General features: G+C 40.4%; 1 protein-coding gene across 6 annotated transcripts in view; it reads right to left on the reverse strand.

Moving 5' to 3' along the window:
- The window catches only part of MARCHF1 (membrane associated ring-CH-type finger 1), a 253,229-nt gene that overhangs the window by 8,453 nt on the left and 217,108 nt on the right, over window positions 1–27,668 (reverse strand). For all 6 annotated transcript variants that reach the window (XM_040601470.1, XM_040601479.1, XM_040601460.1 and 3 more), the window contains one exon: window positions 16,778–16,958. In XM_040601470.1, coding sequence (XP_040457404.1) covers window positions 16,778–16,958 — 181 coding nt within the window. The remainder of the gene's footprint in view (window positions 1–16,777; window positions 16,959–27,668) is intronic.

Genomic DNA, 27,668 nt, shown 5'->3' on the forward strand with positions numbered 1-27,668 from the left:
AAAAAGCCGAGTATTTATTGTAACTTTACCTGATGGACACTTCTGGTGATGAAAGAAAAAACCCAGATGCTAGCTTGTAATACTTAAACTATTCTCTGCTATTCTCAGCTGCTTAAAATTAGAGGAACGCAGTTGTAGAACAGTCTTCCTGTAAACAAAGGCATCAGAAATGCAACTGCATTGAGGATTAAATTCAATAAACTTGAAAATATGATTATGTGGAAATGATTGTAATGTGATAGCAGTCAAATAGCCTCAGCAGTTCAGGAAGGATCTGCCAGGCACAGCTTTGCGAATTGTGGTACTAAATCCATCATATGTTTGTGAGTTACAGCACTAAGTCCTACCTTAAGGCTATATTAAGATGAAATAGGCTATTCTTTGCGTTCAAACAATGTGACTCTCAAGGCGTTTTTTTTTTAATCTCGCTTGTGAAGACATTTTTTTCAGCATTTCTTGAAAATAAAACCCTTCCCTGCTAAAATGCTTGCCTTTGGAAACAGATGAAAGCATACGACATTTAAAAGCAAAATGCCTCAATTCCGATGAAGCTCCCGAAGCCCATCGCCAGCATCTGTGGAATGGAACAAGTGCAAACCACAAGCCAGGCTGGGAGGTGCACGATGGAACCGTGCTCCGGCACCCACGCCAAGCTGGGACCAGAGCACGGGCACAACTTGGACTGGGGCACAGGCACAACTGGGACCAGGGCACGGCAATAAAATGTCATTACGAGGGCTAACTCAGAAATGCATCTTCCTGCCCCCAGCTTTAGAGCAATACACGGTGGGCCAAACAAATTTCAGTCTTTCAAAGCAGTTAAAACTTGCAAGTATCAGAGCTGTTGGCTCAAAACACAATCTCTGTAGCATTTTCTAGTCCTTGCCAAAATTTTACAAACACAAAGCTTAAATAACTGTTCAAAAGAACTGAAATATTTCCTGAGTAATTACAAGGAGACAGAGCTAGCAGTTTATTTACCAGCTGATGCCTTGTTGCAGTTTCTGACACATCTGCTTAGGAGTGAAAACTAAGCTTGCTGGGTTTTGTATGGTAGTCTGGAAAAATCGGAGGCATTATAAACAAAAAGTAATAAAACAAACCACCAGAACATTATATTAACTGTAGTTCACGTAGGTAGTATTCAGCGGTCAGACCAGACAGACTGTGGCGTTATCATCACAAGTCTTACAATAACGTTAGGGTCACTAGGTTACACAGCATTTGACCTGGAGACCTACGTCCTTTTTGCAGTGAAAATTCAATTCAAGCCTTGCAGCAGGCTTTCTTTCCAGAGAAAAAGTTTTCTTTGTCCAGATGGAAAAAAGGATTTTACCTTAACCCTTCACTCACCTGTGAATGCTTTGTGAGAGATCAACATTGAATGAAAAGAAGAATGAATTGTGTTAAATAGAAATTCTCTGACATCTCAACTCTGACGCTATACTTTTTGGTCTGTTGGAGAGAAGATTCTGTGCTAAATTTTCATTGTCGTGTAGTCTCATTATAGCCATTTTACTCTCTGTAACATATACAAAAGCCTTAGCGTGTTGATCTGAACGCCCAGTCAAATAAAGCTTTTTCATACGGAATTCTAAAGTCAAAGAAAAATGGTGGTTACTCTAAATGTGAACATTTTGTAGGTGGAAAAGAAGACAAAACCAACACCCAGGATAGTAAAAGGAACAAGCTCACAAACTTCAGCTGAGATTTACATGAAAGGTATGAGGAGAGGGAGCTAGCAGAAATGAGCTAAAGCAGGCCTTTTTTTGCTAACATCCCATGATCAAATCCAGCCAGAAAGCAAGCCAAGGCTCTGCTCCCTCCCTCTGGCCCCGCTTCTCCCCCAGGACAGCATGCCTGTGTCCCCCCTACCCACAGGCACGTCACCACCCCAGGATTAAGCTGGCTGGCAGGAGATGGGGAGAGGCCACCAGGGCGTGGGTGGCTACGGAGCTGGAGGATGGTGCAGAGCGCCTGGTACTGCCCGCTGGGATACAAGAAAGGAGCAAGGAGCGACAGACAGGCGCAGGGGGGTCAGGGGACTCAGGAGCACTCACAGCTCTTGGCGTCTCCCAAACTGTGCTGCTGTTCTGCCTGGCTGAGCTGCAGGGCCTGCTCCCCTCTCCGCTCAGGTCCCCATGGGCTGAGCTCAGAAGGGGGATCCCGTTAAACGTGCTCTGCTCCTGGTGATCCCTGTGGAAGCTGAGGTAATTTCCCCATCCTACTCATGTATTTTAGCTCGGCTGAGCAGAGGGTACTATGTGACTACTGTCTCACTACTAGATGAGTGATGTTAGTAGATAGGCCAGCAGTTTAAGTTGCCCTGGAGCAGGAAAGTCCAATTCACTATTTTAGGATTTTTGCAATATGCTTAAATCAAAAGTTTAACTGTTAATGCTAGCACAGACTTACAGTTACGTGATATAAAAATTGTTTGAAACTCTATAGCAAAGGCTACGAGACAACAATATACTGAGCAGCGAAAGCATCAACCCCTTTTACTTGCGCTTTACATTCCAGGGCTTGATGCGGCCTGACGCTGGGTGGGCAGTGCTTGGCAGGCGCTACGTGATGCGCTACAGAGGCCACACAGCACATTAATGCCGCCTTAACCCCCGACAGGGTCACCCCTGCTGTGTTTTGAAGCTTCTGCAGTTCTCATGGCTTTCTACGTTCATGATCACAAGATAAAATAAATTGCATAATATTTTATTATTTTCATCAGTGATCTAAAAAACGTACAGCCATCAGGTTGATGACACTGTGACATACCATGGGTAGAATATCAGATGCTATCAAGAACAGAAAAGTAACACAGAAGTAAGCGCCCAGATGCCATTTTCCTTGGAGACTGACATGTCAATTCTAAGGTGCTATAGGGACTGGAAGGAGAGAAAGAAATGGAAGACTAACAGGCAGAGGAGACATTTATAATGACTTGCAAATGACTGATAGAAAAACACACTACTTTTTTCCCAGGCTTCTCCGAAGCACCCCTTCACTGTTGTACATCCCACTGTCATCACTCACAGATTGCTTAATCCTGGCAGCAATACACACACAGACTGGAAATCATCACAGGCGCAGATGGCTTAATGTCCTGCAATCACCTGAGCATCCTTGTGCGCCACGGAGCAGGTGTGCTCGGGCTAACAACCACAACGCCTTTTACCCGGTCACCGAACAACTGCACAATGCAACAGTGCGTATTCCAAGAAGAAAGCCTGAAATACCCGCAGCCCCCTTTTTATGTTATTCTGAGTAAGGTGTCTGAGCGTCGCACTTGCACTGTGCTCTGCAAACCACTGGAGGGTGGTGGGAGACTGCCTACCTGCTTCAGGGTGTACCAAGAAGCGGGAATGAACTGTCAAAGGGAAGATGCTGGATTGTAAATAGGATCAGAACCACCCCCCCCCCAACCCAGCTCCTACTTACAGCTACTTCTGGAACCCGAGGTGTGCTGAGACCGTCCCGCTGTGCTGTGCTGCAGGGAGCAGTGTGCCAGCTGTCACCGCTGGCCAAACTGCCCTCTCCTAGGGTCCCACCGCCTGTTCTGTGTTTGTTTCTTGGAGAAACTTGCTCTGAAACTCAAAGGGAACAGCTACTGATTTCATAACCCGCTGCCACAATTACAAAACGCAGTCATGAGTCTTCTGGGGAAAGAAAAAGAATTTAAAAACGGGAAAAAAAATGAATGGCCTACTCGCAGGGAACATCTAAATAATATGTTCCCAACCACTTCCCTTTACCGTAACACAGTCTGAGAAAATCCCCGGTACTTATTTAAAGGACCAAAGTTTGCCTCCTGCATGTCACTTCTAATAAAAGCTTGGTTAATCAATATGCAACAAATAAATATGGGTATTTTTAATATCCTCTGAAACAGGTTGTCTGTGGATGTGGGGATCCCAGTACAGCCTCTCTTCTTAACAGAAGTAAATCTGCAGCTTTAATTCTGTCCTGTACGTTAAGCTTTCTGCGAAGTGGTTTCATAATGGCCCAACGCAGAACCCAAAGTTCTCACTGCTCACACAGAAGCCATGACCACACCACGTAACGGCCCTTTGCAAGCTTTGCTGCTTACGCTCCTTTTCCCCACCTTCAGGCTGCAGATCTACTGCCCACCTGCTGCCACCCACCATTCTGTGTAAGCATGTCACCTCCTGCTAACGGTCATCTTCTGTCACGCTGGCCACGGGTTTTTGTCTACACAGATTTCCTGCAGCAACTCCCCATCTCTGCAGGTTTGCAGATTCACACCTTCACAACCGAAGGTCTCTGTCCTGCAGGGGCTCATCACTGAGGATGCCAAATCGAAGGGGGAGCTAATTGGGTTACTTTGCAACATGCTATGAATGCTTGGACTTCTAACTCCTGGGTATTTTCAGGAACACTATTTTTAAAAATTTCACATAGGGAGGCCTGACAGGGAATCAGGTATGGGCATAACATTGCTGACGTTAAATATTTCCCCCGTTCTGATGTTTTTCGCCCTATCCATCATTTAGCAAAAAAATGACCACAAATGTAATGTAAACAGCACCCACAGCTGGGACTTCCTCCTGCTCTCACCTACAGCTAAAGTCATCATGCAATGTTTTCCAAATTCTTTCTACAATCTAAAGAAGGCTTTGAGACAACCTCTACCTGGAAATCATCATGCTTGCAAAATGAAGGCTAAAATTATGTACTAGGGGCTGTTGTAGAAACTGCACTCTGCACACAGACTAGGGATACACAGAAAAACATCTTTCTGATCTCAAACCAGGCTTGCAAGATCTAGCCAACACTTTTGAAAAACACTCTTAAGAACTGTAGCAGTGCGTGAAGAAGTGAGCCGGAAGCGAAGATGTGCCAGTAACCTGAGCATGTAGCTCAGAGTTATTTATTTTCTGTGGGTTAGGGAGGGTTTTCTGGCCACTTCTTGCAGTACTAATTGGCTCAGGCTCCACAGCAGACAGTTCACTACTATCAACCTACCAGCAGGAGGAAAGCAGCTGCAACAGGAGTCTGCAGGAATGGAATTTGTGCAGTGGATGGAAGAGGAAGAAATAATAGTAATAAAGGACAACAGGGTTCCACACATGTCAGGAGAATAAAATAGCCTCCCGCAGATTTGAAGTGTGGATGAGAGATGAGACTTCAAACCTTGTAATTTGAATAAAAGCATTTTGGGCCACTCTGTGCCATCCAAACAACACGTGGTTTGGGCCACTCTGTGCCATCCAAACAACACGTGGTTACAGCTGTGCCTGAGCTCCTGCCCCTCGGTGCAGGACAAGGCATGCCTCATGCATCCTGCGCCAAGGCGAGGGGTGCCCCTCACACCATCCAGCAGAATGTGGCAGGGCTGAAAAAAGGAGGGTTTGGGCCATGGGAACACCTCCTCCATGTTGTTTTCCCCAAATACATATAGAAGATATTCAGAGAGGAAAAACTGGGGAGGTTTACAGAAAACACAGAAAATATATTTGTCATTGCCTTTTGTCATAAGATACGGTCCAGAGAAGAAACTTCTAAGGATGAAGAACAGAAGACCAGACTCTGCTACGTCAGCCACTGAACACAAAAATGAAATAAATGTTAAAAATCCCATGTCATATGGTACATCATACAACTGTATCAATCCACACCTTACCTTGATCTAGTTATCTCAATTAGATGAGCTGGTACAACTTAAAACACCTATTGAAAGTTTAAAACTGAACCAGGAATATGTGCATTTCTAAAGACAAACACACTTTAGTTCACTTTTATGTGTGATATGCATGCCTAGAGTAATAAAAGAACTACACAATGAAAAGATCTTAAACTTTAACACCTTAAGATTAATGTTTGCAAAGAACTAATAATTCAGTTTTATCAAAATCAAGACAGTGCTATATTTTTTTTTTTAAGTGACGGTTAAAAGAGCTGGACTTGAGTGATATAATCAGTGGCACGCTTCACAAACTTATGCGATTTTTAGCTGTGTATGTCATCAATTAGCAGACCCTTAAAACGTGTAATATAGGGGTATTAAGTAATTTGAGAAGATAATTTCTAAAATGAAGTAGCTGTTTTTGCAATCTGGAAGTACTATTGAGAATACTTGTCATTTACCAACTAGAAGAACTTCAGTACCTGCATCCTAATCATCCCAGCACAGACTAAACAAAAATATTGCTATGCTTTGGAAAGACAGGAATAGCCAGGCTTCATGTCCCTCTCATCCAGCACTCTGTCTCAGACAGAGGCCAACACCAGATGCTTCAGAGAAACCTGAAAGAAATCCCACAGCAAGTAATTATAGCGTAATCTCTCCATATTGGGAGCTTCTTCCTAGCTCCCATCTGCTAGAAATTATTTTACATCAATATATGGAATGCAAAAGTACTCTACAAAGTATTTACTTTGCAAACATCCTCTTTGAATGCTGAAACAACATTAACCAATTATTTGTTCAACAGGTCTACACGATCAGCCTTCGGTACTATCATGAACTTCTCTTTTACAACTGCTGTTTCTTTACTTGCCTTGTAAGACATTATATTTAAGAAAAGGATCATTATCTCCTAGCACAGTACACTTCAGTTACCTTATCTAAAAAGATAATCCTGACAGATGAACCGCAGGTGAAATATTAAACCGCTGGTGAGGAGTGAGCCATCACCATAATGCAAAACTAGGGGGAACATTTGGTCCCAAGAACAAGAGGCACACATCTAGAACTCTAGAAAAGATTTACTTTAGGTGCCTGGACATATGCCTTTATTACCTAACAATCAAGAAACAAGCCACATGTGGGCAACCCTTAAAGAAGTAAGGAAAAAAAGGGGTAGAATCTATGTCTCCACTAACTTTTATCACAGGCAATAACAGAAGCAGATGCTACCATTATCTGCTCTCTCTACAGTATTTCTACAATCATTCTATGCATCAAAATTATACAGTTTGTGTTGTCACTTCTAGTCTCCTGCCTCTGCCTTTTCTAAAGAGCAGCACACCTAACTGAAGGCATGAAATTTTCCTCCAGTCACTAAGTAGCAAATGCCTTTAAATCACAGTCAGTCCAGCTCTCAAACAATAACTTAGATACATTAAAAAAACATTAAAGTCAGTCAACCAAACTACCATACCACAAAGCACAGATCATAATTTTGCTGCAAGGCCAGCTAAGCTGAGATTTCATTTTCCAGCCGAAGGAGGTGGGGGTTCTGCAATTTGCAGTATGTACTCCAAGGGCAACAGAGGAGCAACCACGACACGTTCTTGGTGCTGGATTTGAGATGGATCGTGCTGGGGTCAGAGCAACCATGCATCCTTCCTCCACTACAGCAGCCATAGCAAACCATCTCCCTACAAACTGCGCCAGAGTCACATGGGCTCCCTTTGCACATCTGAGTGTATTTTGGTCTCAGCGTGATGGGTGTGGACAGAAGGCTGGGATAGCACGGTAGAAATAGGAAAAGAAGAGCAATTAGAGAGAAAGGTGGATATAGCAACATGCTGGAGATCAACAACCCATTACATAGTCTTGTATGTCTCTCCATTTTCTTTTGTCCTGTCCAATTAAATTGAAATTTCTCTGAAGGACTGTTCCCTTAGAACATGTCATCTATGACATGGTTATAGTACACGATCACAGTTTTGTTAAGAGTCTTTACTTGAATCACTTTCTCTTTAGTATTCATCACACTGCTTAATTTCCTCGATATCAAATCCTCTAGCCTCCTGAGAAGTATCCTGAAGCATGCATTCTGAAATTAGAGCTGATGAAACAAAACTGGTGACACCTGAAAAGCTAAATCAACAAATATACTTTCTGTTTATTTAGCTGTAATTACAAATGATGTACAGTGTCTTCTCCAGGAGTTACAACAGAATATTAGTTACTCCACCTTCCACCTAGAAAATAATTTTCACCTCTTTGCCTTCTCTTAGACCAGTGCAAGCATGAGCATTCTTATTACTGCCTCGTACTAAATACACTTGGGTCTTTTTTGTTTGCTGATCACATCCTTGATTCTCCCATTTGACACATTAGTAATTTAAACACTCTTTACAATATGCAAAATTCTTTAAAGTTCTAATTTGTATCTTACAGAATGAAAACCTAAAGCCATTTACCTGAAGAACTTGTACAATCTGGCCTACAGAACCGTGCACTACATTGCTACAGCCCAAGGCCCTTCAGCATCACATCAAGAGGAATGGAGAGAAGTATAGCAGCAAGTGGAGGGAGGAAGGGTACAATGGTACCTTTGCATGCTGAGGAGTCCTGTGAGAAGAGCAGTACAGTCGACTGGAAAGGGAAGGCAGCCACATCTGAAAGTCACTGAGTGAAGAGCAGCCAGCCATTTGGTAGCGCTGGGTGAACCTCAAGAACATCTTGTATGTCTTTTTATCTCATTTTCTATCCTTCACTTTGATAGATCAAAGATGCTCTTGCTAATTCTCACACACCCTGCCCTCCACCACCCACTAAATCAATAGTGAAAGTGAACCTGAACACTAATTCTTAAGTTGTGAGAGCAACTGACCTATGTTGTATGGGAAATATAATTCAGCTTCTGAGCTTCCCTTGACCAAATCTGTCTGAATCATTACAGAGATGTAGCTTGGTTCAAATGTCCTTGTAAACCAAAAACCTTTTAAATACATTGTTGTTGAAACATATCTGGATGTATCTTATTTTTGCAACTATGTATATATAGTATATGTCTGAATCACCACGTAACAAAAATTTAAAAAAAGGAGCTGATGTGCTTTCTTATCTGTAAATATGACTTTAGCAAGAATACCAATTTCCCAATGAATAGGTACAGCTACCTTTTCCGTCTTTTAATTTTCCTACAAGAGAGACTCTTTTGATCCTATTAAATAAAAATGAAATAGAGGAAATTTGTGCTGAGGAAAGGCTACAGTAATTAACACAAAACTACAGCCTAGTGTTCTGTCTAAGTGCTGAGGGAAGCTATTCATTCTGAAGGACCTCCAACAAATGCCATACATTCCAATTTTGCCACATATAAATTGGAGCAGATGAATAAAGATCTGCATAATTCCTGGAGGAAAAGCTCTTTTTTTCCCTCAAGTAAATTTAATAAAATTATACAGGAATAAAATTAAATTAACACTAAAAATTATAAAATATACTGACTAAATTGATAATTATCCTATTTGATCATAATTCAGATCAAGTACCGTATCGCTATGTTCAAGAGAACATCACTATGTTCAAGAGAAGCCATTTTCGCATGCATTCCACCACCAAGCAAGCATCAGCCTGCGAATTAAATGCAGTTCAGGTCATTCTCACATCAATAGGTCTCAGGCAAAATACATGTGAGGCAAATAACCACTGTAAAATTGTATGTGTTAGTTATGTGAGAGATTAATACATCAATCGGCTCACTCCCATTAGAGGTGGTAAAATCCCCAGCTTCAAAATTAAACAGTAAAAATGGCATTTTTACAGAAGTCCATGACTGGTGAAGGTCAATGCTTGGGTTGATTATGCTCTTTAAATTCTATATTACTCGCTATACATTTTGTGTCAGGGCATCACTCCATTTACATTTTTAGATATAAAGCCAGTATCAAATGATTCTCTTAATTATTTTCAATGCTTCAGCTACCCAGCCCCTCCTCTGTTACAACTACTGATGAGGCCAAACTGTCAAATGGAACACTGAAAGGGCTGAAATGAAAAGGAGACCTCAAGTTCTCTAAAAATTAGAACTGCACAATAGGGTGGGACCCTCTAAGTAAGATGGAAGCAAAACCTTTTGATTCAAGTTGCATCTGAAAACAGCTCAGACCAAACTGTTTATTTCAGCCTCAGAAAACACAGAAGGATGTGCACCTCCATGACCAGCGCGTAACACCACCAATACCCAGAGCTGGACAATCTCCTGAACTCCCTTTGCTTTTGTAAATAGTACCGAGCAGCAGAAGTAGCAAATTTGGTTACTAGAAGAGGAAACAGGGTTTGTTTCGATTTCTGGTGTAATTTTTTTTTCTTTGCTTCATAAAAGAATACAAGTTCAAAGCAATGACAATCAAAACATCTTGTTCCGCCTCCAGGAAGGATGCTGCACGTGGGGATGCCCCAGCAAAGTCTCACAGTACGAGGGCTTTTTGCAAGCCTAAGGGTATGTCATGGCGGTTTCAAGGTATGAGGCACAAGAGGTCAGAATCTCTTTTAGAAGCCCATGGGAAATGGAACAGTTGCACAAACAAAAGTTGTGTTGCATGGAAGACAAGGAAATATGGAGATGGAAAGCTAACCCACATTCTACCACCATGACAAAGCTAAGATCCATTATTCTTGTTAGGGCACAAATTGCAAGACAACGTTACTCTGCGAACTACAGCACGCTATCTATATACAGATGAATTAGCAGTAATGCTCTGCTACTGTCTCTCAAAAGCCAGGAATACAATCATCTGAACAAAGCAGCCCCTTGCATCCTTGAGGCCTCACAACAGGATATAAATGCTATAGCATTATTTTTACTTTAAAAGCTTTAATATACACATTCTCCCTTGAGCACAAGGTTATTCACCATAACGACATGATAGCCAATAAGAAAGTAATAGCTTTGTGCCTTTGTGCATACTGGTGAAGTACCTGACCCCACATATTACGAGAAATGATTTGAGGCTAGCAATATTTTGAGACAGTTTTCTGGAAGAAAGATAACACCAGAGCAGGTTGCCTTGACAACACCGTGTAGCTGCACCAGAAATCAAAAGGAAATGTAGGCTCTTCTTCTATGTTAAGGACTGCAAAGTATTCACCAAATTGAGTTAAAAGGGAACTAATCCCACAGCAAGTCAACATTACCTGACCTATGCAATATTAGCTATCGCTTCTTATCATGAGCCTTATTAGAAAAATGATGAAAAAGTCAGGTGGTTCATACTTCACAGCGCAGGGCAATAAGAAGTGAACAGCAAGTGGTACAGTAATGAGTGCTCCAAGTTTCTGTTTTTTCCTGCGAGACCGCAGGTCTCTTCTGGTTCTGAGAGTCTGCTCTGTCAGGAGAAGAGGTTTCTACTGGCGACCACTTTTAATTTCACAGTAGGATTTGACAAAGATGTCTCTGCAGACTATACCACTTCTGGCAGTGATCACCATATTCTTAAATAAGGAATGTAAATAGGAATTATTCAGGTAGCATTGAACCCAAAATAAACCAACACCCTCAACGTATTTTGCCATCACTGAATTCACCATGCATGCTACCAGATTTTACAGAAAAAGATTTATCCACAAAGCATCCAGTTGTGAATGAATTCCTGCAGGCAGTTATATTTTTTAAGATTTACTCTTTTTATATGGCTGCATTGAGCACAGAGAAGGGAGATGAATCTGGCGTGCTCACACATTAGCTAAGAACTAATCAGAACTAGAAATGAACAACTGGATTTAGAGTACTGCAGTTGACAACTGTTTTGTAAAAAAAAAGAAAAAAAGAGAAAAAAAAAGCATCCTATGGAGTTTTAAGTCCAACGATGAGCAGAAGCAGATGTGTCCCTGCTCCAGAGTGAAACATTATGTCTGGGAGAGAAATGGGACTTAGAGGTTCAGTTTAGATGTTCCTCTTGTCTATCATAGCTCTCAAAGCAGCATTCTGACTGTCTTCTGTTGCATCCCTAGCTGATTCACGTGTTTGGTTTTTTTTAAGGAGCCTGTAGAATTGCCCATTTCTCTGCTTTACAGCCGGGCATCACCCACAAGTTGTCTGTTGGCTCAGACCCTGTCTTAACCAGTTACAGAGTTCCTACGTCAGTAAGGCTTTGCTGCGAACAGGCTATCTTTAACCTGCTATGGTAAACTAAGTATTTGCTTTTGATCTAATAGTTACATCAGCATCATACCAAATAGCTGAAACCTTCCCCAAACTGATTTAACCCATTAATCACTAATCCAGCCACGCAGGGCACTCACCTGCCTGAACTGCGTTTGGCTTTGTACGGGGACCTGAGCTAGCCTGTTCCGTAACTTCTCGCCAGGACCCAAATACCCAGCTCTGGACACTTGTGAACCATGTTATTTCCAACTGGGACTTAAACCTCTAATCCTATATAAGATTTAAAGCTAGCATGGACATTTATCATTCTTATTACATCCGGTTATTTATAAAATATAAGATAGCAAGCAGAGAGAGAGCATTCCTTCCTTCTCTAATGGCAGCAGCTGGGTACACAAGAAGTTGCACAGAGTTCAAGGGTGTAAAACCCAAAGAGAGGCACCTACTACCACATTTAGAAGTACTATTTATCACTGTATAAGCAAATACGAATAAAGAGGATCAAACAAGTATCTTAGAAGATACATGCACACAATTCAAAATAAACAACATAAAGTTTCTTCCGTTACCAGTATTTTAAGACTGGCTTTGCTTCTGTTTAATTTGACAGAAACTTATGACTCTGTTCTAAATGAACACTCCCAATCCCCTATTTTCAAAAGGGATTAATTCAGATACCCTTTTCTATGTGAAAGAAGATCAACCTCAACTGGTACATAATGCTTCCCTAAACAAAAAATTCACTTGCTCTTCCTTAATGACCAAGAGTAACTACACGGTAACACTGTGGAATACTGCTTATGCCTCATAAATAAGACATTATTTGAAAAGAATTTCAAATATAAAACAAAATCAGGAAAAAAAATAGACGTATCTGACACCACAGCATAACCTGTTGGGATAATGCATCAAAGTAAAACATTCCATCAGATACCAGCATCTTAAATGGACAACAAAATTTAAATATGAAAAGTATTTTGAAGTATAGCAGCACACTGTGGAGAAACCTTCATTTGAAGACATTTCTGCATTTTAAGCACCTTTTAATTTGACACTTTAATCCATTTCATACTCACAGTATTTTCATTCAGTTCCTGTTTCTACTACGCTTCAAACACCAAATTCAAGAAATAAGAAATGCAGGTGCTACTTTACCAGGATTACATCCTTTTTAAAGATGAAGTGGTTTTCTCAGGCTGACGCTATTACCTGAGAGAGCTCAATAAGGAACTCACACAAGCTTCTTGCCACTTTCTAATTCCTTCCATGATAAATAAAGCCACTACATAAATGAGAAATTCTGCATTATGGATTGCAAATGCTGAAAGGTAAAGTTACAAATGCAACTGCATTATTTGTAACCATGGACAAACATGAGAAATAAAACAGACACACTAAGCAATGCGTAATATTTAACCTCTAAATTTATATTTAGCCAAGTAATTAGACCTGCTCAAGTACATGAAACACGTGCAATGCCTGTTGATCAATGCTTAAAAGGATTACTTCAATGCAAAGACTCACTAAAACGATTAAACTAAGTTTTATTTGATGTCTTGTGCTTTCAGGGATTCTGCAATTAAATAACTTGCATATTGGCATGAGCCTACTGATTTAATAAAGGTATCTTGATTTATGTTAGCTTAGTATGCTGGACATTGTCACTTACGGGTGCTAACAGCTATATGACATGATATTGAAACAATTTTGCTGTAAAACCCTGGACTTTGATAAAAAACTGTTAGGAAACATTGAGAGCGCATGACAGACTGAGGCACGAATAAACATGGTAATTCACCAGTTGAATCAAATAATTTGTTTTATATTTAAATTCTGCTTTTGTGATACTGCAAAAAGCATAGATACCTGTAATTAAGTCCTGTGTCTGTAATTTTTTCCCTTCAGGAGACTAACGGTTGGGAAGTTGCAAATGTATTATGATAAAAATCATAATGGAGCAATGCACAGTCAAGAATCAAACTTTAGAATCTCACATCATGAGTGAGGTAAAGATTAAAAATAAAAATTGATTGAGAAATGTGACCCTTTCACTTGTAGAATGTCACTTCAAATCCAGGTCTAATGGTCATGGAAATGGCATCTTCTGGACTTGGGCAGAAACTTTCACTTTAGGGGAAATAATTACCTTTATTTAAAAAAAGTGAGTTTCTTATGGAATTGAATAGGTACTCTTTTGATGGAGCTAGACCTGTGGTCTTTTATTTAGTAAACACTGAAATGAAATTTGTTTTCAGAATGCCTCAAAATTTATTAGCAAAATAAATACATTTTTTTGGTCAATTTTGCTGTTTCCACTTGGCAGACGGCAAAGCTGACAAGAATTGCATCATTTCCAGATATAACTGCCGCTGTTCATAATGTCCTTGCCATTATGGTCAGAGAATTGCAGAGATTTGGGAAATTTTAATTCACTGCTGCTAGGCTGGACTTAGTGCTGGAGATGGAAGGCTCTCCTGAGCCAAGCCTCTGCACCACCTAAAGCCTTCAAGCAGGTCTGGAAATCCTAGAGTCTCTAGTGCTCTTCAGGTCCTGCATCAAGATGACAGGATTGTGGAGAGTTTCAGCTTTAGGAGCTGCCTGTCCCACAGGTAACCAGTATCTGTGCCACCTTCTGAAAACCTGGCCTCCTGGGGAATGCCCTGCAGCTGCGCTACCGGGCTGCTTACAAACTTGCAAGGAATTTGACAGTGTTTCACCGGAACTTTCCATTTTTGAAAAATATGTAGGTTTTGACATAACACACTTCCAGTGATTTTTATAGAAGACATTTGAGTGGAAAGTTACCAGTCAGCTGTACGTACCCTGCAGGTCTCTTGATGATCACCCTTTCCTCCCCTACCTTGCCTTTGCTGCAGCTGTCAAAACGCTTGGTTTACAAAACAGCCTCTCATCCACTGTTCAGTGTTTCATAAATTTGTGAACGATGGTGATGGTAGTGCATACACTTATTTAGGGATGATGTATTTAGTTTAGTATAACCTATGAAGGGTGATACTGTCGAATGCTATAGATGCAAAAAGTATAACTCATTTTAACTTTGAAATCTTTGGAAAGATTTGATTTTAGCTTCTGAAACGGGTGTACATTACAAGAAAGGATCTATAATTAGATGCTGTCCATACTATACAGACAAATATTTGTTAGCACTGCATTTGAAGGGGGGGAATGCTGCCAGCATTTACTGCCAGGCAGATAAACTGCCTTTGAGTACCGCTTTGAGCAGAAACAAAAATATCGTGTCTGGAAGAAGAGACTTATCTTTCTCATGTCAGAAATAAAAAAACCATACCTGAGAACCAAGGATAAGCTGAGTAAGGTGGTAATCATTCAGTTAAGAAATTACAGACTTGCAGGAATTGCATTACCACTCTCAGTCTGCCAGTATTCCATTAATTCCTTTCAATTAGGAAGAAAAAGGGAGAGTGGGTGGCAATGACCATACACAGACATTTAAAAGTGCCTACTTCTGATATCAACAGTTATGCACGTTTTTCATTCCTTTTCTCCTTGAATGCCATAATTTTTGTTTCCATCTTTTATAAGTTGCTCTATTATCTAACACAGTCAGGAAAAGGCTTTTGTTAAAAATACTGATATCTGTATATTCTCTTGGGGAAGTAGCTGTTGCAACCATACTTGTTAGATGGAAGGTTAAAGCAATTTGTGTTGAAAATAGAAACATAAACAGAAAAAATCCCCCAAAGATATGCTACAGGCCAGGGATTTTATACAATTATCTCCCTCCTGTCACCTTAGTTAAAATCTATCTGCCATTACCAAAACCTAAGTCAATATAATTACATTTTTAACCATTAGTTTATTTACATCTGTTTTAATTTCCAGCCTACCTGGCAAGATCTACCTGGCACTTGAGAACTGTGTCCTTTCCTATCACAAGCTTTGCTTGTCAAATCAATCCCAATTCTCTCTTCAACAGTGGTTTACCATCAGGGACTTACTCGAAAATTTCTCTAGATGGGAAATTAAAAGGAATTCCATTTGCTCTCCTTTCACTGAACTGCTGCTACCTGTGCAAGGCTGACAAAAACAAAACGTCTTTTGCTATCAAAATGACTATCGATGCACTGTTACACGTGCATATCCTAGTTATGAGCTAATAGTTTCTACCTGTTTTTCAAGGGTTCTCCCACTGAAATTTATTTTAAATCAAAACTTGCCCTGTTAAATTGACTCAAACTTTAAAGATGCAACAAAACCCCAAAAGAATGAGAGCATTTTTAGAGAAAAATCAGAGGAGAAACTTTTCACTCCAGAGAAAACAAAACCTACATATGTTTTACCAAACGCTTCAACTTCCCTATATTGACAACCTACGTACCACTATATTGACTTATCCTTGAAAACAGATGAATGCAGATAACATACACTTGACTTTCAGGATGCAAAGTTGTCCTGATTTAGTTTAAATTCCATTAACTAATCTTAATGTATGAGTGATTAATTTGCCCACAAGTGTAACAGTTAGAACAGATGCAGCTAAATTGATTGACTGTGTTACTCCATAATTGCTCCCTCCACATTGGTATAAGCATCATTCTCAACCAGAAGTTATGGGCTCAGCATAAAAATTACTGGGGTGAACTTGCCTGTGTTACTCAGGAGCATAATGTGACAAGTACCATTACTTTCTGGCTTCAACACAGGCAGATAAGCCACTAACAAAAAGCTGAAGATAAAAATCCAAAAGACAAAAGACTATTGCTTGTGCATTTATACTGCATGAGTTTTGCAAGAGAGTCTTTACTCAAAAGCCTCTGCTGCTGTAAATTAACCAGCTTAAATGTAGAAATAAAAATCACTGGGACTGATTTAACAGCAGTAAATACAAAGCCATTTTGGACAGGCAGATGTTTCTTTAATTGTGCCAGTACTTTGCACAGCTGTTCTGGCCATTTGACATTTGAGGATAATTAAATTCAAAAGCACCATACCTTCCGAAGGGGTTTGAGCTTGGTCTCCATTATGAAGTCATACTTGCAGAGTTCGCAGCAGCGCGTGTCCGAGCTCTTAATCCACTGGTGCAGGCAGGCCTGATGGACAAAGCGCAGGGTCCCTGTGCAGCGACACGGTGTGATAAGGGGACTTTCATCATCTCCCTCACAGTGACAGATCCTGACAGGAGGGACAGCAAGAGCTAGTGAAGGAACGTGCCAACCAGCAATGCAAAGGCACTGGTTTATTTACACCGCTTTTTCATTTTCAGACTTGACATTCACGAGACGCCAGGTATATGACCTTTCAGACTGAGGCCCAGGAAACACGCTCCTTGTTCCCTTCTGCCACTTAGTAATTTCTCTTCACTTAGTTATTTCTCTTTGAATTTGCTATTTGGTCTGAAGGTGAATCAATAGAAATAAGAGTTTTTCCCTTTTACACACGACAAAACCTTTAAGACAAACACCAGTGCTCTTTCTATGAGCTGAGTAGTTTTTAGTCTGTATGTGATGCCAACGAGATAGTCAAAGTTAACAGAATTAACCCGAGCTGAAAACATCCAGCATGAAGAGCACACGAAGTTCCCAGGATAACTCTTTCAAGTTACACAGTTAAGAGGCTCAGAGAACAGTTATGAGTACTCTGGAGTCGTGCATGTGGCACAGCATAGACACTCATGGATACACTTTCTAGGAGGCAGGTGTTACATAAAAGTCACGGCCCTTCCTCTTTTCCATTCCTCACTGCCCCTTTGAAGCCGATCGCCGCGTTATCTGGGAAAACGAGAACCACAGCTGTACGCAGATTTGAGAGAGGTGGTTCCCAGAACTGCTGTTACCTCATAATGGGATACAGAGCTTTTCGTGTTGCAGTTTTGCAAAAAGTGATCAGTATCGTAGTGTCGCGATCTGATGGTTTTCTTCTGTGACACTTGCCCAAATGTCTCGGTGGCCCTCCCCTCTTCCAGACAGACTCCTGATCATATCAGGCAAACATTCACCCATCCAAACCAGTGACAGCTTTATTGGCAAGCGCTGCTGTGCAGGCAGGAAAGCTCTGGGGTGAGCAGAAGCCTTAACTGAACTCCTGAATTTAAGGAGGTTCAACACAGCAAAGAGTAACTCCCATCCCCAGCCCAGGAGAACACAGCAAAGCACCCAAGCCCTACTGAACGTCCTAAGTGTCAAACTGGTACGCAAGGGCAGGGAAGCTGAAGCCTGAGAAATGTTATTTCAAAATAGAGAAGTGGCCACACCAGCACAGCTGCTGGTGCCACACAAACAGAACTTAAGAGCTTAGAAAGTCAGCGCTCGAGAAGGGCAGCCTCGGGTACGTGCATGCAGAAGAGTCTGAACACATCCGAGGAACAGCCCACCCCCTCACGCAGCGGTGGCCGCGCCACTCCTGGGGCAGCAAGAGGGCCGGGGGCACCCTGCAGTGGGGTGAGGTGAGGTGGTCTCACAGAGGCCAGGGACGGACGCAGGGCCACCTTCCTCAGAGCGCAGCGGCACCCGGCGCAGGCCAGGAGGCAGCCCAGCAGGCACCCCGAGACGAGACAGCCCGGCAGGCACCCCAAGAGAGCCCAGTAGGCACCCCGAGATGAGACTGCCCAGCCTGCAGGCAGGGGGGAGCAAAACCCAACGGCTACGCAAAACAGCTATGGATCAAACCCAGCAGCTTCGCTGTTCTTCCATGGTGTAGCCTAGAGCCCTAAGTAAATGATTCTACAATAACGGAAAAACAGAACAAAGCTCCTTTGTTGTATACATCTATATATATCTATATCTATCAAGAGCCCATAAACACCAACAGAAACCTGAAACTCCGGATTCGTGGTGCAGAAGCCCCAGGTTTCATGTCTGCGGTGGTGCCCATAGAGCACCTCATACCCCATGGGACTGCAGGGGAGAAGAAAATACCCACAGCCTCCATCCTGCACACATTAATTTTTTGGAATGCGTTTTGTAAGAACTCCATTTACAGTCTTTTCTTTACTAAGCCAACCAAGCTCGGTGTATCAGTGGCTGAGCTCTTAAATGGGAACTGGCTATATGCTGACTTCTTATTGAGCCTGTAGCTTAAGCAGAACTACATTTTCAAAACACTGAATAGCTGATTTGCTAAAAAATGCATTCCCAGCTGAGAGTTACATAAAAACCACACTTTTCTTTTTAAATTAAAGATAATTCCCAAAGGAAAACTAGTATTCTTTGTTCATTTACATTCAAGCTATACATAATTTATTTTACAGGCTTAGCATTTAAACTATTTAGAAATTAGACAACTAAGCTTTGTACCCAAGTGCCTTTATTCTACCACTTGCATAACTGTTTAAAATTATTTTAAGAGCTAAAATACAGGCCTAAAACTCCACTGGGACCTTCAGATAAAGTGACACTGCAAATTGGAAAAGAATAGAAGTATTCTTTAGTAGAAATACTTCTGTGGGAGAACACTACAGGCATTATACATTCTATTTGTGCTTTCATTGTACAGAAGCTAAATGTATAAATAACACGGTGACATTAAGAACTTACATTACAGAGAAGCTTGAACTCAATAATCTAATGGCTTCTTCTAGCTTTACAACCATGAAATATGTAATGAGAATAAAACCAAACTTCAAATGGAATTAAAGTCCAGTGAAAATAACCAAAGGCATGGTTTTCATCAACTTGAATGCTCTTTGGTGCAATTTTGCTCTTCATTATTTGTTTAGCCAGAAGAAATTAGCTTAAAATAAATTTGTGTTACCTAAACTCACAATCAGAGTCTTCAAAGAGACATGAGTGCCTGACAGCTATTGAAACAGAGCGTTGGCTGACTGCTTAAACATCTCCTGAAGATCTGGGCCAGATAACTTGTAATATCCTGCTCAGCCATTAGTACCAAATCAGAATTTTGTCCATCCTTGCCCTTTGCTGTATTTATCTATCACGTACATCATAATTATCACAAATTATAGAAAATAAATTGTAAATAAAGGTTTTGAAAAACATGTGGTACAAAGACAACTGAGCTAGGGGTACAAAACACAGAGTTACCTGAACTGTAGATAAACCAAGTCAGAGGCAGAGAACTTCCACTCTGGTTTCCCATTTTCCCCCATGATCACAAGTGTTTAAAATTTTAACCCATCAGCCTGACTATTTACAGGGATGAACTTATACAGAGTGTAAAATTTGCTTACGTACCTTAGAAATTAGTTGAATGAAAAAAAACCCCCACTTTCCACTACAAAGAAAAAAGCCATAAATTGCTAAAACTATTCTGATTTATTTACAAGCTGTAGTACAGCACTACATGGTTAATAGCTGCAGTTTCAGCTGCTCAGACACGCATACAGAACTGACACACTCAGCTCTTCTCAGCTGTCTGGTCCTTTGGTAGATAAATGGCCTTCATTACAGGGCAATACTTTTGACCATCTCAAAATGGAGGGGAGGGGAGTCAGCTATTTGGCCAAATCCTTTTAGTTAGAATCCTTTTATAGTCACAAATTGAGCCTGGATAATTTTATTATTTTTTAAATTTTTTTTTTTAGATTCGACAGCTGAGTGCTTTAAAGAATCCTGCCTAGGAACAGGACCTTGCTTGTCTAAGGGGAATGAGTTCAAAGCTCCAAAGGAGCTTTTGCTCTATAAATCACGTGTACACCAGACAACACAGCACACGAGCTTTTAGAAGATTATCTGATTCATATATACAAAATTTGTGTGTGTAATATATGCTTACAGACATACCCCTACACAATGAGATCACAGAATATTTATTTCTCTTTAAAGAAAGCTCACTGTGAAACTGTATGAAATAATACTCTAACAGTGCAGTCATTCTTATGCTTTTGTTTTACATGGCAGTATTCTAAATACCCAGCACATATTTCTCTAGCAAAGAATTGTTTCTGCAGCCTTCAGCGCACAGATGTACCAAGCAGAAATTTATGCCAACACTGTGCATATATCAGCCAAAGATCCATTAAAATTCTTTAAAGGATTTTCTTAAATAGCAGGTTTACTTATAATGCAATAAATTAGCAAAAAGAAAAAACATTTTTAGGGAAAAAATAAAAAATGCTAAGCTGAAAATAAGTCTTTGTGAAAGGTTTTGCATAATTCATATCAAAACTGTTGTAGATTTCTTCTACATTTCCTATACTAAAAAAGTCCTTAAACAGAAACAGAATAGTTTAGTTTTGAAAATTTGTAGAGTGACATATGTAAAAATGGAAAGTTAAAAGTATTTTACTGAGAACTTTTTAGAATTATTTTTCAGTATTTCTTTTTGTTCAAAATATTAACTTAAGGCACATTCAAATGATGCTAAAAACTCGCTGATAATGCAATGCTTGATTGAGAAATTGCATTTGACATATTAAGCTTTGCACCATAATGACTATGCAAAATGAGTAAATAAAGTTGCCAGTAGTTTAAGGTATACCACCTCCTTCACTGAAGGGTATATTGACACCATGCATATATAAACGAGAGGAATTTCTTATTGGATTAAAATAACGAGATGCTGCTAAACTAAGCACTCAGAAGTAAGGCATCTTCAGAAGGTGGTAATGTTGCGCTGTCTTTAATTCCATGACTGAACTGCTTTCCCTCGCTTCCCTCGGCCTGTTCATAGCAAAAGTTAGAAGGCGGGAAGGGAAGTATGAAAAGTGATGGCTACAGCTTGTAGACATTCATATGCTACTTGGATTTAGGCTGATTCTCAGAAAAACAACAAGAGCTATCCTGGGTGACTGTCCTGCACTTCTCATCAAATGAAGATTTTTTTTTTCCCTTACAAACAAACATCTCTTAAAGTGGTTTAGTTTGGCAAAATCATAGCAACCAACGTTACAATCTAGATGGTTAGCCACCATCTAAGCTGCTTACTGCCAGAGATAACAAGGAGATTCCAACAGGTTTTTAGCTTTTCCTTCACATACAAGGTCAAAATTTTACTATTATGAAAGAGAATAGCTGCTAACCTCTACCCTCATTGGAAAAACAGCAGTTATCCTAACCTGCCTCTCACTAATCTAACCTCTGGTAATTAAGAAAATAGGCCAGCCTCCACACCGCTGTAGTGAAGTAGAAACACGTACTGTGCGGGAGTCTCGTGCACACTGTGAAGCTCGGGGCTGTACCCCCACCCAGCTGGCAAGTGCTCCCCTACCACAGGACCTGGACAGCCCATTTCCACTGCTGACTATTGTCGAAGGAAGGTGATTAAGGAGAAGAATGAATCAGCATGTCCCTGCTTGTGCTTCAAGCCACACAAGAGCCTCGTCTTTAGGAGCAGCACCGGTGGAAAAGAGTCTGCAGTAATTCTGCATCACCAGAGCTCTTCCAGCGGACCCCGTATTTGAGATGGGCACTGTATTTCAGTACCTAATAACATTTTCAAGGATTTTTGGCCATTAAATGTAGACAAAGGGTTTAACTACCGTAACATAGTGCAGATAGTTTTTATAGTCTTCCTTAAAAACATACCAGGTCAAATATTACCCTTGTTAACGAATGTGCGATCTGGGGGAATATCTCTGAGGCTTTCAAAAACAGACACATATATGGGGGCACGGGCACACTGATGACGATGTATGATAATGTTTAAGGGCTATAAATGACATAATTATGTGAAACTGTTACTGTTCTCTAATATTCCTGGGTGTTATATAGTTATGTCTGTGCTAACAAGCATAGCAGTGAAAACGCAGCAAATCTATTGGAAAAAAAAACAACAGCTAGTGCTAAAAACCTGCTGTCTACACCAGGCACAGGCTGGTGGGGGCTGCTTTGATTTGATACTGATTTAGGCCGGCCAGGAATACATCTTGCAGCTTACTGTCACACAAAGGGAGTACCAGTTGGAGAACCCCAAGACCAATCCTCAGCGAGGTCTAGACCACGGTAAAAGTAAAGGTGATCAGATGTGCTTCAAGAGCGGGTTTATGAACTTACAGGCCCCTTAACTGACAAAATCAGGAGGAGCTATTATTGCCTTGTGACTGTGACGTTTACTACCACTGTGATGTGATTTCTATGCACTGTGAACTAAATGAATGCAGATGCCCAACACCCATACTGTTATCTTCCTGCGATGGATGTATACCAGCAGAACAGAAATGCTTTTGGGCTTTGAACAGATCTCCCTAAGAAAAGGGGGAAATATCTTCTCCATATAAATACGCTCAAGAAAGACAATGCATATTCCAAAAGCATTATTTTTCATGAGAAATGATTGAAAAAAGGCAGTTAAAATTTTGCCCTTCGCTGGAAAGCATACCTGGACTCATGATGATTACGCAAAGATAAATTCTTACCCTGTTCACTGGGTACATCTTATTTCTATATTTCACTGTTACAGGGAGCTTAGTCAGGGAGAAACAGCATAGTTGGAAAGTGTTGGACCAAGTGAATCCCTTGATTTGACGTTTGGCTGTGAGGATTATTAGCTGCCAGCATGAAATACCATGAGCTCCTAGGTTATCTTAATTGGACCAAAAGGAAACAATTCCACAGGTCTGCAAAAGAATGCACAAAATTGCTGTCATTGCTGTCTGATAATCTTAAGAAAACTGTTCTCCTGTCCAAAAAATGTCATTCTCTCTTTTCTGCCAATTTATAGAGTACTTAAAGTGCTTTTAGATAGGTAGAACCTAAAATTAAAGCAGTAATTCATTAAAATGAACAACTCACAGCAAATAATAAACTCATTCATAAACAAACAAACAAAAAATTCAAACTCTGCTCCTGCATAATTTTTCACTTGGAAAAGAAAAGGCAAATTCACTAAGTATGTTCATCATGGAACAAGCTAGCATGCCATGTTTCCCTTGCTTTCATTTTTCAGGCTTTTTTTTTTTTTTTAAAAAAAATCTCATTTCCATTCTTTCCACTGTTAAATCATAAAGTAATCTAAATGACAAATTGGTCTTCCTCCCCATTTAAACACAGTGTGAATGAAGCACATTAATTTTCCACACCGAATGTAATCAATTTGTATATCTCTTCCCTGTCACTCCTGCCCTTCCATTTTGCTATACAGCCAGCTGTCTTTATCTGACTAGAGGAAAAAACATTTTCAAAATGTTGCACCACACCAGTGGAATTTCATAATGGTCTAGGTAAAGCTTTCTCTGGATTTCTGCAAACGTGATCAGGATTTGCAAGAGACCCAAGAGGAGACAACATTAGCAAAAGCACACTAAATCTTTTATTTTGTCAACATTTCTTGTCCTTCTATTAATCTTCTGTTATAGGTGATAAATAGGTTATCTAACCACCTAAAGAGTTACAAGTAATTCCTGACTCAGATGCACTGTCAGTGTAACTCAAGATATATGTCAGACAAGATTTACTGCAGCGAACACAGTTCAAAGTAGTACGTACTGCATCCTAAAAAATAATTCAGAGTTCCTCCCACCTGCCTAGTGAAAAGCAAAGCTTTAAGTAACTAGACCCCTCAAAGCACACACTCAAGCTTTAAGTATTTAGTAATGGGATCCTTAAAACCAAAGATCTCCTCTCACCCAAACTTCCTAGCAGGAAGCGGTGTCATTTCACCTACTTGCATTAAACATAGTGACAGGATTTGAGAGAAAGAAGCAGAAACCAGGTCTCAGGTCTCCCCCAGTTAAGTGACCCTAACCACAGCAAAGACATGCTTGCCTTGTTTTGGTTCTCCTTGCATCCTTCTGAATCACAGAGAGCTTCCAAAAGAGACTGCACAGCCAGATGGCTAAAGAGGTGACAGATGCGGCTTTGAGCCATCAGGCGGAGAATAGAATTAACCAGGATTTCACACTGCTTCAGAGACTGATGAACAGTCAGGGCAGGAGATTCCTCAAAAAGCAGGAGATTCCTATCAGAAAGTCACCTTGCACAAAGGAGGCTTGGAACAGGAGGGTAAGCAGCAGCTACAGTTCTTTCAAAGGAAGTGGTGAGGAGCCACAACGAGGTGCAGGACAGGATTCAGGGATTTAACTTCAAATGATGGAATGGATCATCCTCGGACCCCAGGGAAGGCACTAACACCCCAGCGAGAAACAGGTTGAAACCCCTTTAAGGTCTGGCAGTTCAGCATCCTCTAGTTTTTGGTGATTTTAGAGGGCTCTGGATGGTATTTCAAGTCTTCAGATATTTCTGTTCAATTCCAATTCCATTTCAAGTATTCTGCGCTACAGTTTAAATTATTTACTGGATCCAACTTAATGGCTTCAGTATAAATATTTAAAGTGAGTGTTAGGTTTCAATGGCAGCATTTAAGCCTATATATCTATCTTCTGTTCACCTTTCTCTTTTTTTCCTCAAGTCCATGAGGACTTGTTTCCTCCCAAGTGGCTTTCTGTCTGCTGATTTTGTGAGCACTCTACTACATGAATACGTCAGCATGTAAGTATATTCATGGGAGATACATTTTGCACGTCTTACTAAATAATAGGAAAACCAACATGTTACAACACTTGATTGCACAGAAAGAAACATCATAATCATATCGCCTCCTGTCAAATGCAATGTACACTACTTCCTACCTATGATTGTGCTAACACATAGAAATGCCCATACTAGTCTTTTTCTAAGTTTATAACGACCTTTTAATTAATACACTTTTTAAAGCTGGTTTCAAAAAATTATTCTTGAGGCAGATTCTGCAGATTTCATGAATCAACTTCATCATGTCCCTTACTCCTCCTCCTTTTTCCTGCCATCCCTCTGGAATGCCTTTACTCCTCAAAAGAGGGTCTGCCATTACCTGACTGTATACATTCATGGAGTTCAACAAAATGACAATTCTACTTCCGATAAGCAATTTTTTCATAGTGAAAAACTCCACTTTATTTAAGGGTGTGTGGTTTCTTTCAGCTAATTAAAGTTCAGTGTTATTGCTGAAATGACTGCATCAGTATTATAAAAAGGTTTATGCCAAAAGCCTAACTAGTCAAACAGAAAATATCTTTCCATTCTCCCATCATAAATAATAAAAAAACCATGAGATTAATTCAAAGTCAGTTCACAAAGCACTTAAGATACAGCAGTGGTAATATCAATTAACTGCTTTTCTTTCCTTAGTAATTCCCTTGTGAAAATCCATGGGAATAAATCCTCACAAACCATGCACTCTCTTGTGTCCCACACATAGCTTTTCCCTTCAGGCAGATCACCCCTATGCAGACCACAGAAAGCTATTTCTGAGGTTGTACCTCAAGGCACATGACAAATTCCAGAGTAAAGTACATACAAAGAAAATCTCAGACACAGAGCAACTTTGGAAAAGGGGGATCCAACCGTACTGCACGATTGAGAAAGCCTACCCTGTGAATCTAAAAAAAAAAATATAAAAAAAATTAAAAAGTAGGTGTCAAAACAACTCAGCATGGTCAGAATTCACATAGTTGTCCCTAATCCCAGAAGCAGAAACCTTGCCTTCTAATGGGCCCCAGAAGAAAGGAGTACTTTCAGGGAAGAGACTGCAAACATCATCATTGATGCCATGTCATAATTTCATCATTCTGGAAACACAGCAACAGAGACACTGGAAGGGGAAATGTCTCACCTGACATGCCAAGAGGCCTGTGTTAGACTAGCTGCAGTATATCTTGTGCCGTGGCACTACGCGTTATCCGACTGACGCGCTTACGCTAGAGCTGGGCGTGTGTGTCCTGCCGCGTTCCTGCTCACGCAGCTGAACAAAGCGTGGAAACTGCTTGTAGCCTTACGTGGGCATAGAAATGCGTTCCGCTGCCAGTAATTCAAGAGGAAATAAAGGGAAAAGATTGCCTACCAAACAGTTAAAGACAAAATAACTGGCACCAGGAGATGTTTAGGATCCCTGCTTTTTCCATTTAATCCCATCTGGGCAAGAGCCACTCCTCTCAGCCAGTTTTGTCACATCAGTTAGAAGATATAAATACCTAGGTTGAGAAACTTAAAGAAACACCTCAAGAAAACAGTTTTTCCACATCACAATCAGCTATGTTAATCCAGTCTGAGAACAAACATCACCAAAAAATCCTTTTTCTATTTCCCATGCAGAAAAATGGTCACGCTATATGTGCACATCTGCACTGAAACGTTTTTTTTGTTGTTGTTTCAGATGCAAGACTGTGAATCTGAAGAAAATCATATCAGGTCACAAGTCAGTTAAGTGTAGAGACCCGTCTTGAAAAACCGAAACTGCAGTCTACACTGAATTGGTAGTAAAAACACGTCATCTTTTTTCTTCAGCTGTCTGCTAACTGATTAAGACAACTTACCAGCTCTGAAAAATTAACGTGCTTTTTGACTTTGTACTGTTTTTCCTAGATGTATTATCATCACTATGATACACCTAGTAATGACAACAACAAAAAGCCAGCATTATCCCTGACAAGAAGAAAAATGCAATTATGACTTTCTTGACAAATTTTGCACAGCAAGGCAAGTTATTAACTGTGTTGAGTTTAACTCTGGTTGTTCAAAGAGCATCTCCACTGAGAGTGAGCCTAGGGACACATACTTTTCAAGTTTTCAACCTTCCCCTACTAAACAAGAGCCTAGCTGAAAAGTTTGCATGCATATCCAAAAAGTCCATCCTTGAACCAAGCTCCAAGACTTACAAAAAGTGCCTGGATAATTATAGTAAAATGGAATGGGTCAAGAAGACAGATGAAAGACTGGAGTCCACTTTCCACCTTAAAGCGAAGTCCAAGTCTGGGGACTCAGGCATCAGTTAGCATTCATCTACGTCAGACAACTACAAAAACTTTAAAACTTTTACTTTAATTTCTCTCTCTATTTTTTTTTTAACATGGTATAATTAAGCCCATATAAAGACCCATGCTGAAATAATAATTCAGGTTTTGGGTAGCTCAAATTCTTAGTAGTTATTAAATGGCCCTATTTTATACATACT

Source organism: Falco naumanni, chromosome 1 (assembly GCF_017639655.2).
Source record: "Falco naumanni isolate bFalNau1 chromosome 1, bFalNau1.pat, whole genome shotgun sequence".
Classification (NCBI taxonomy): Eukaryota; Metazoa; Chordata; class Aves; order Falconiformes; family Falconidae; genus Falco; species Falco naumanni.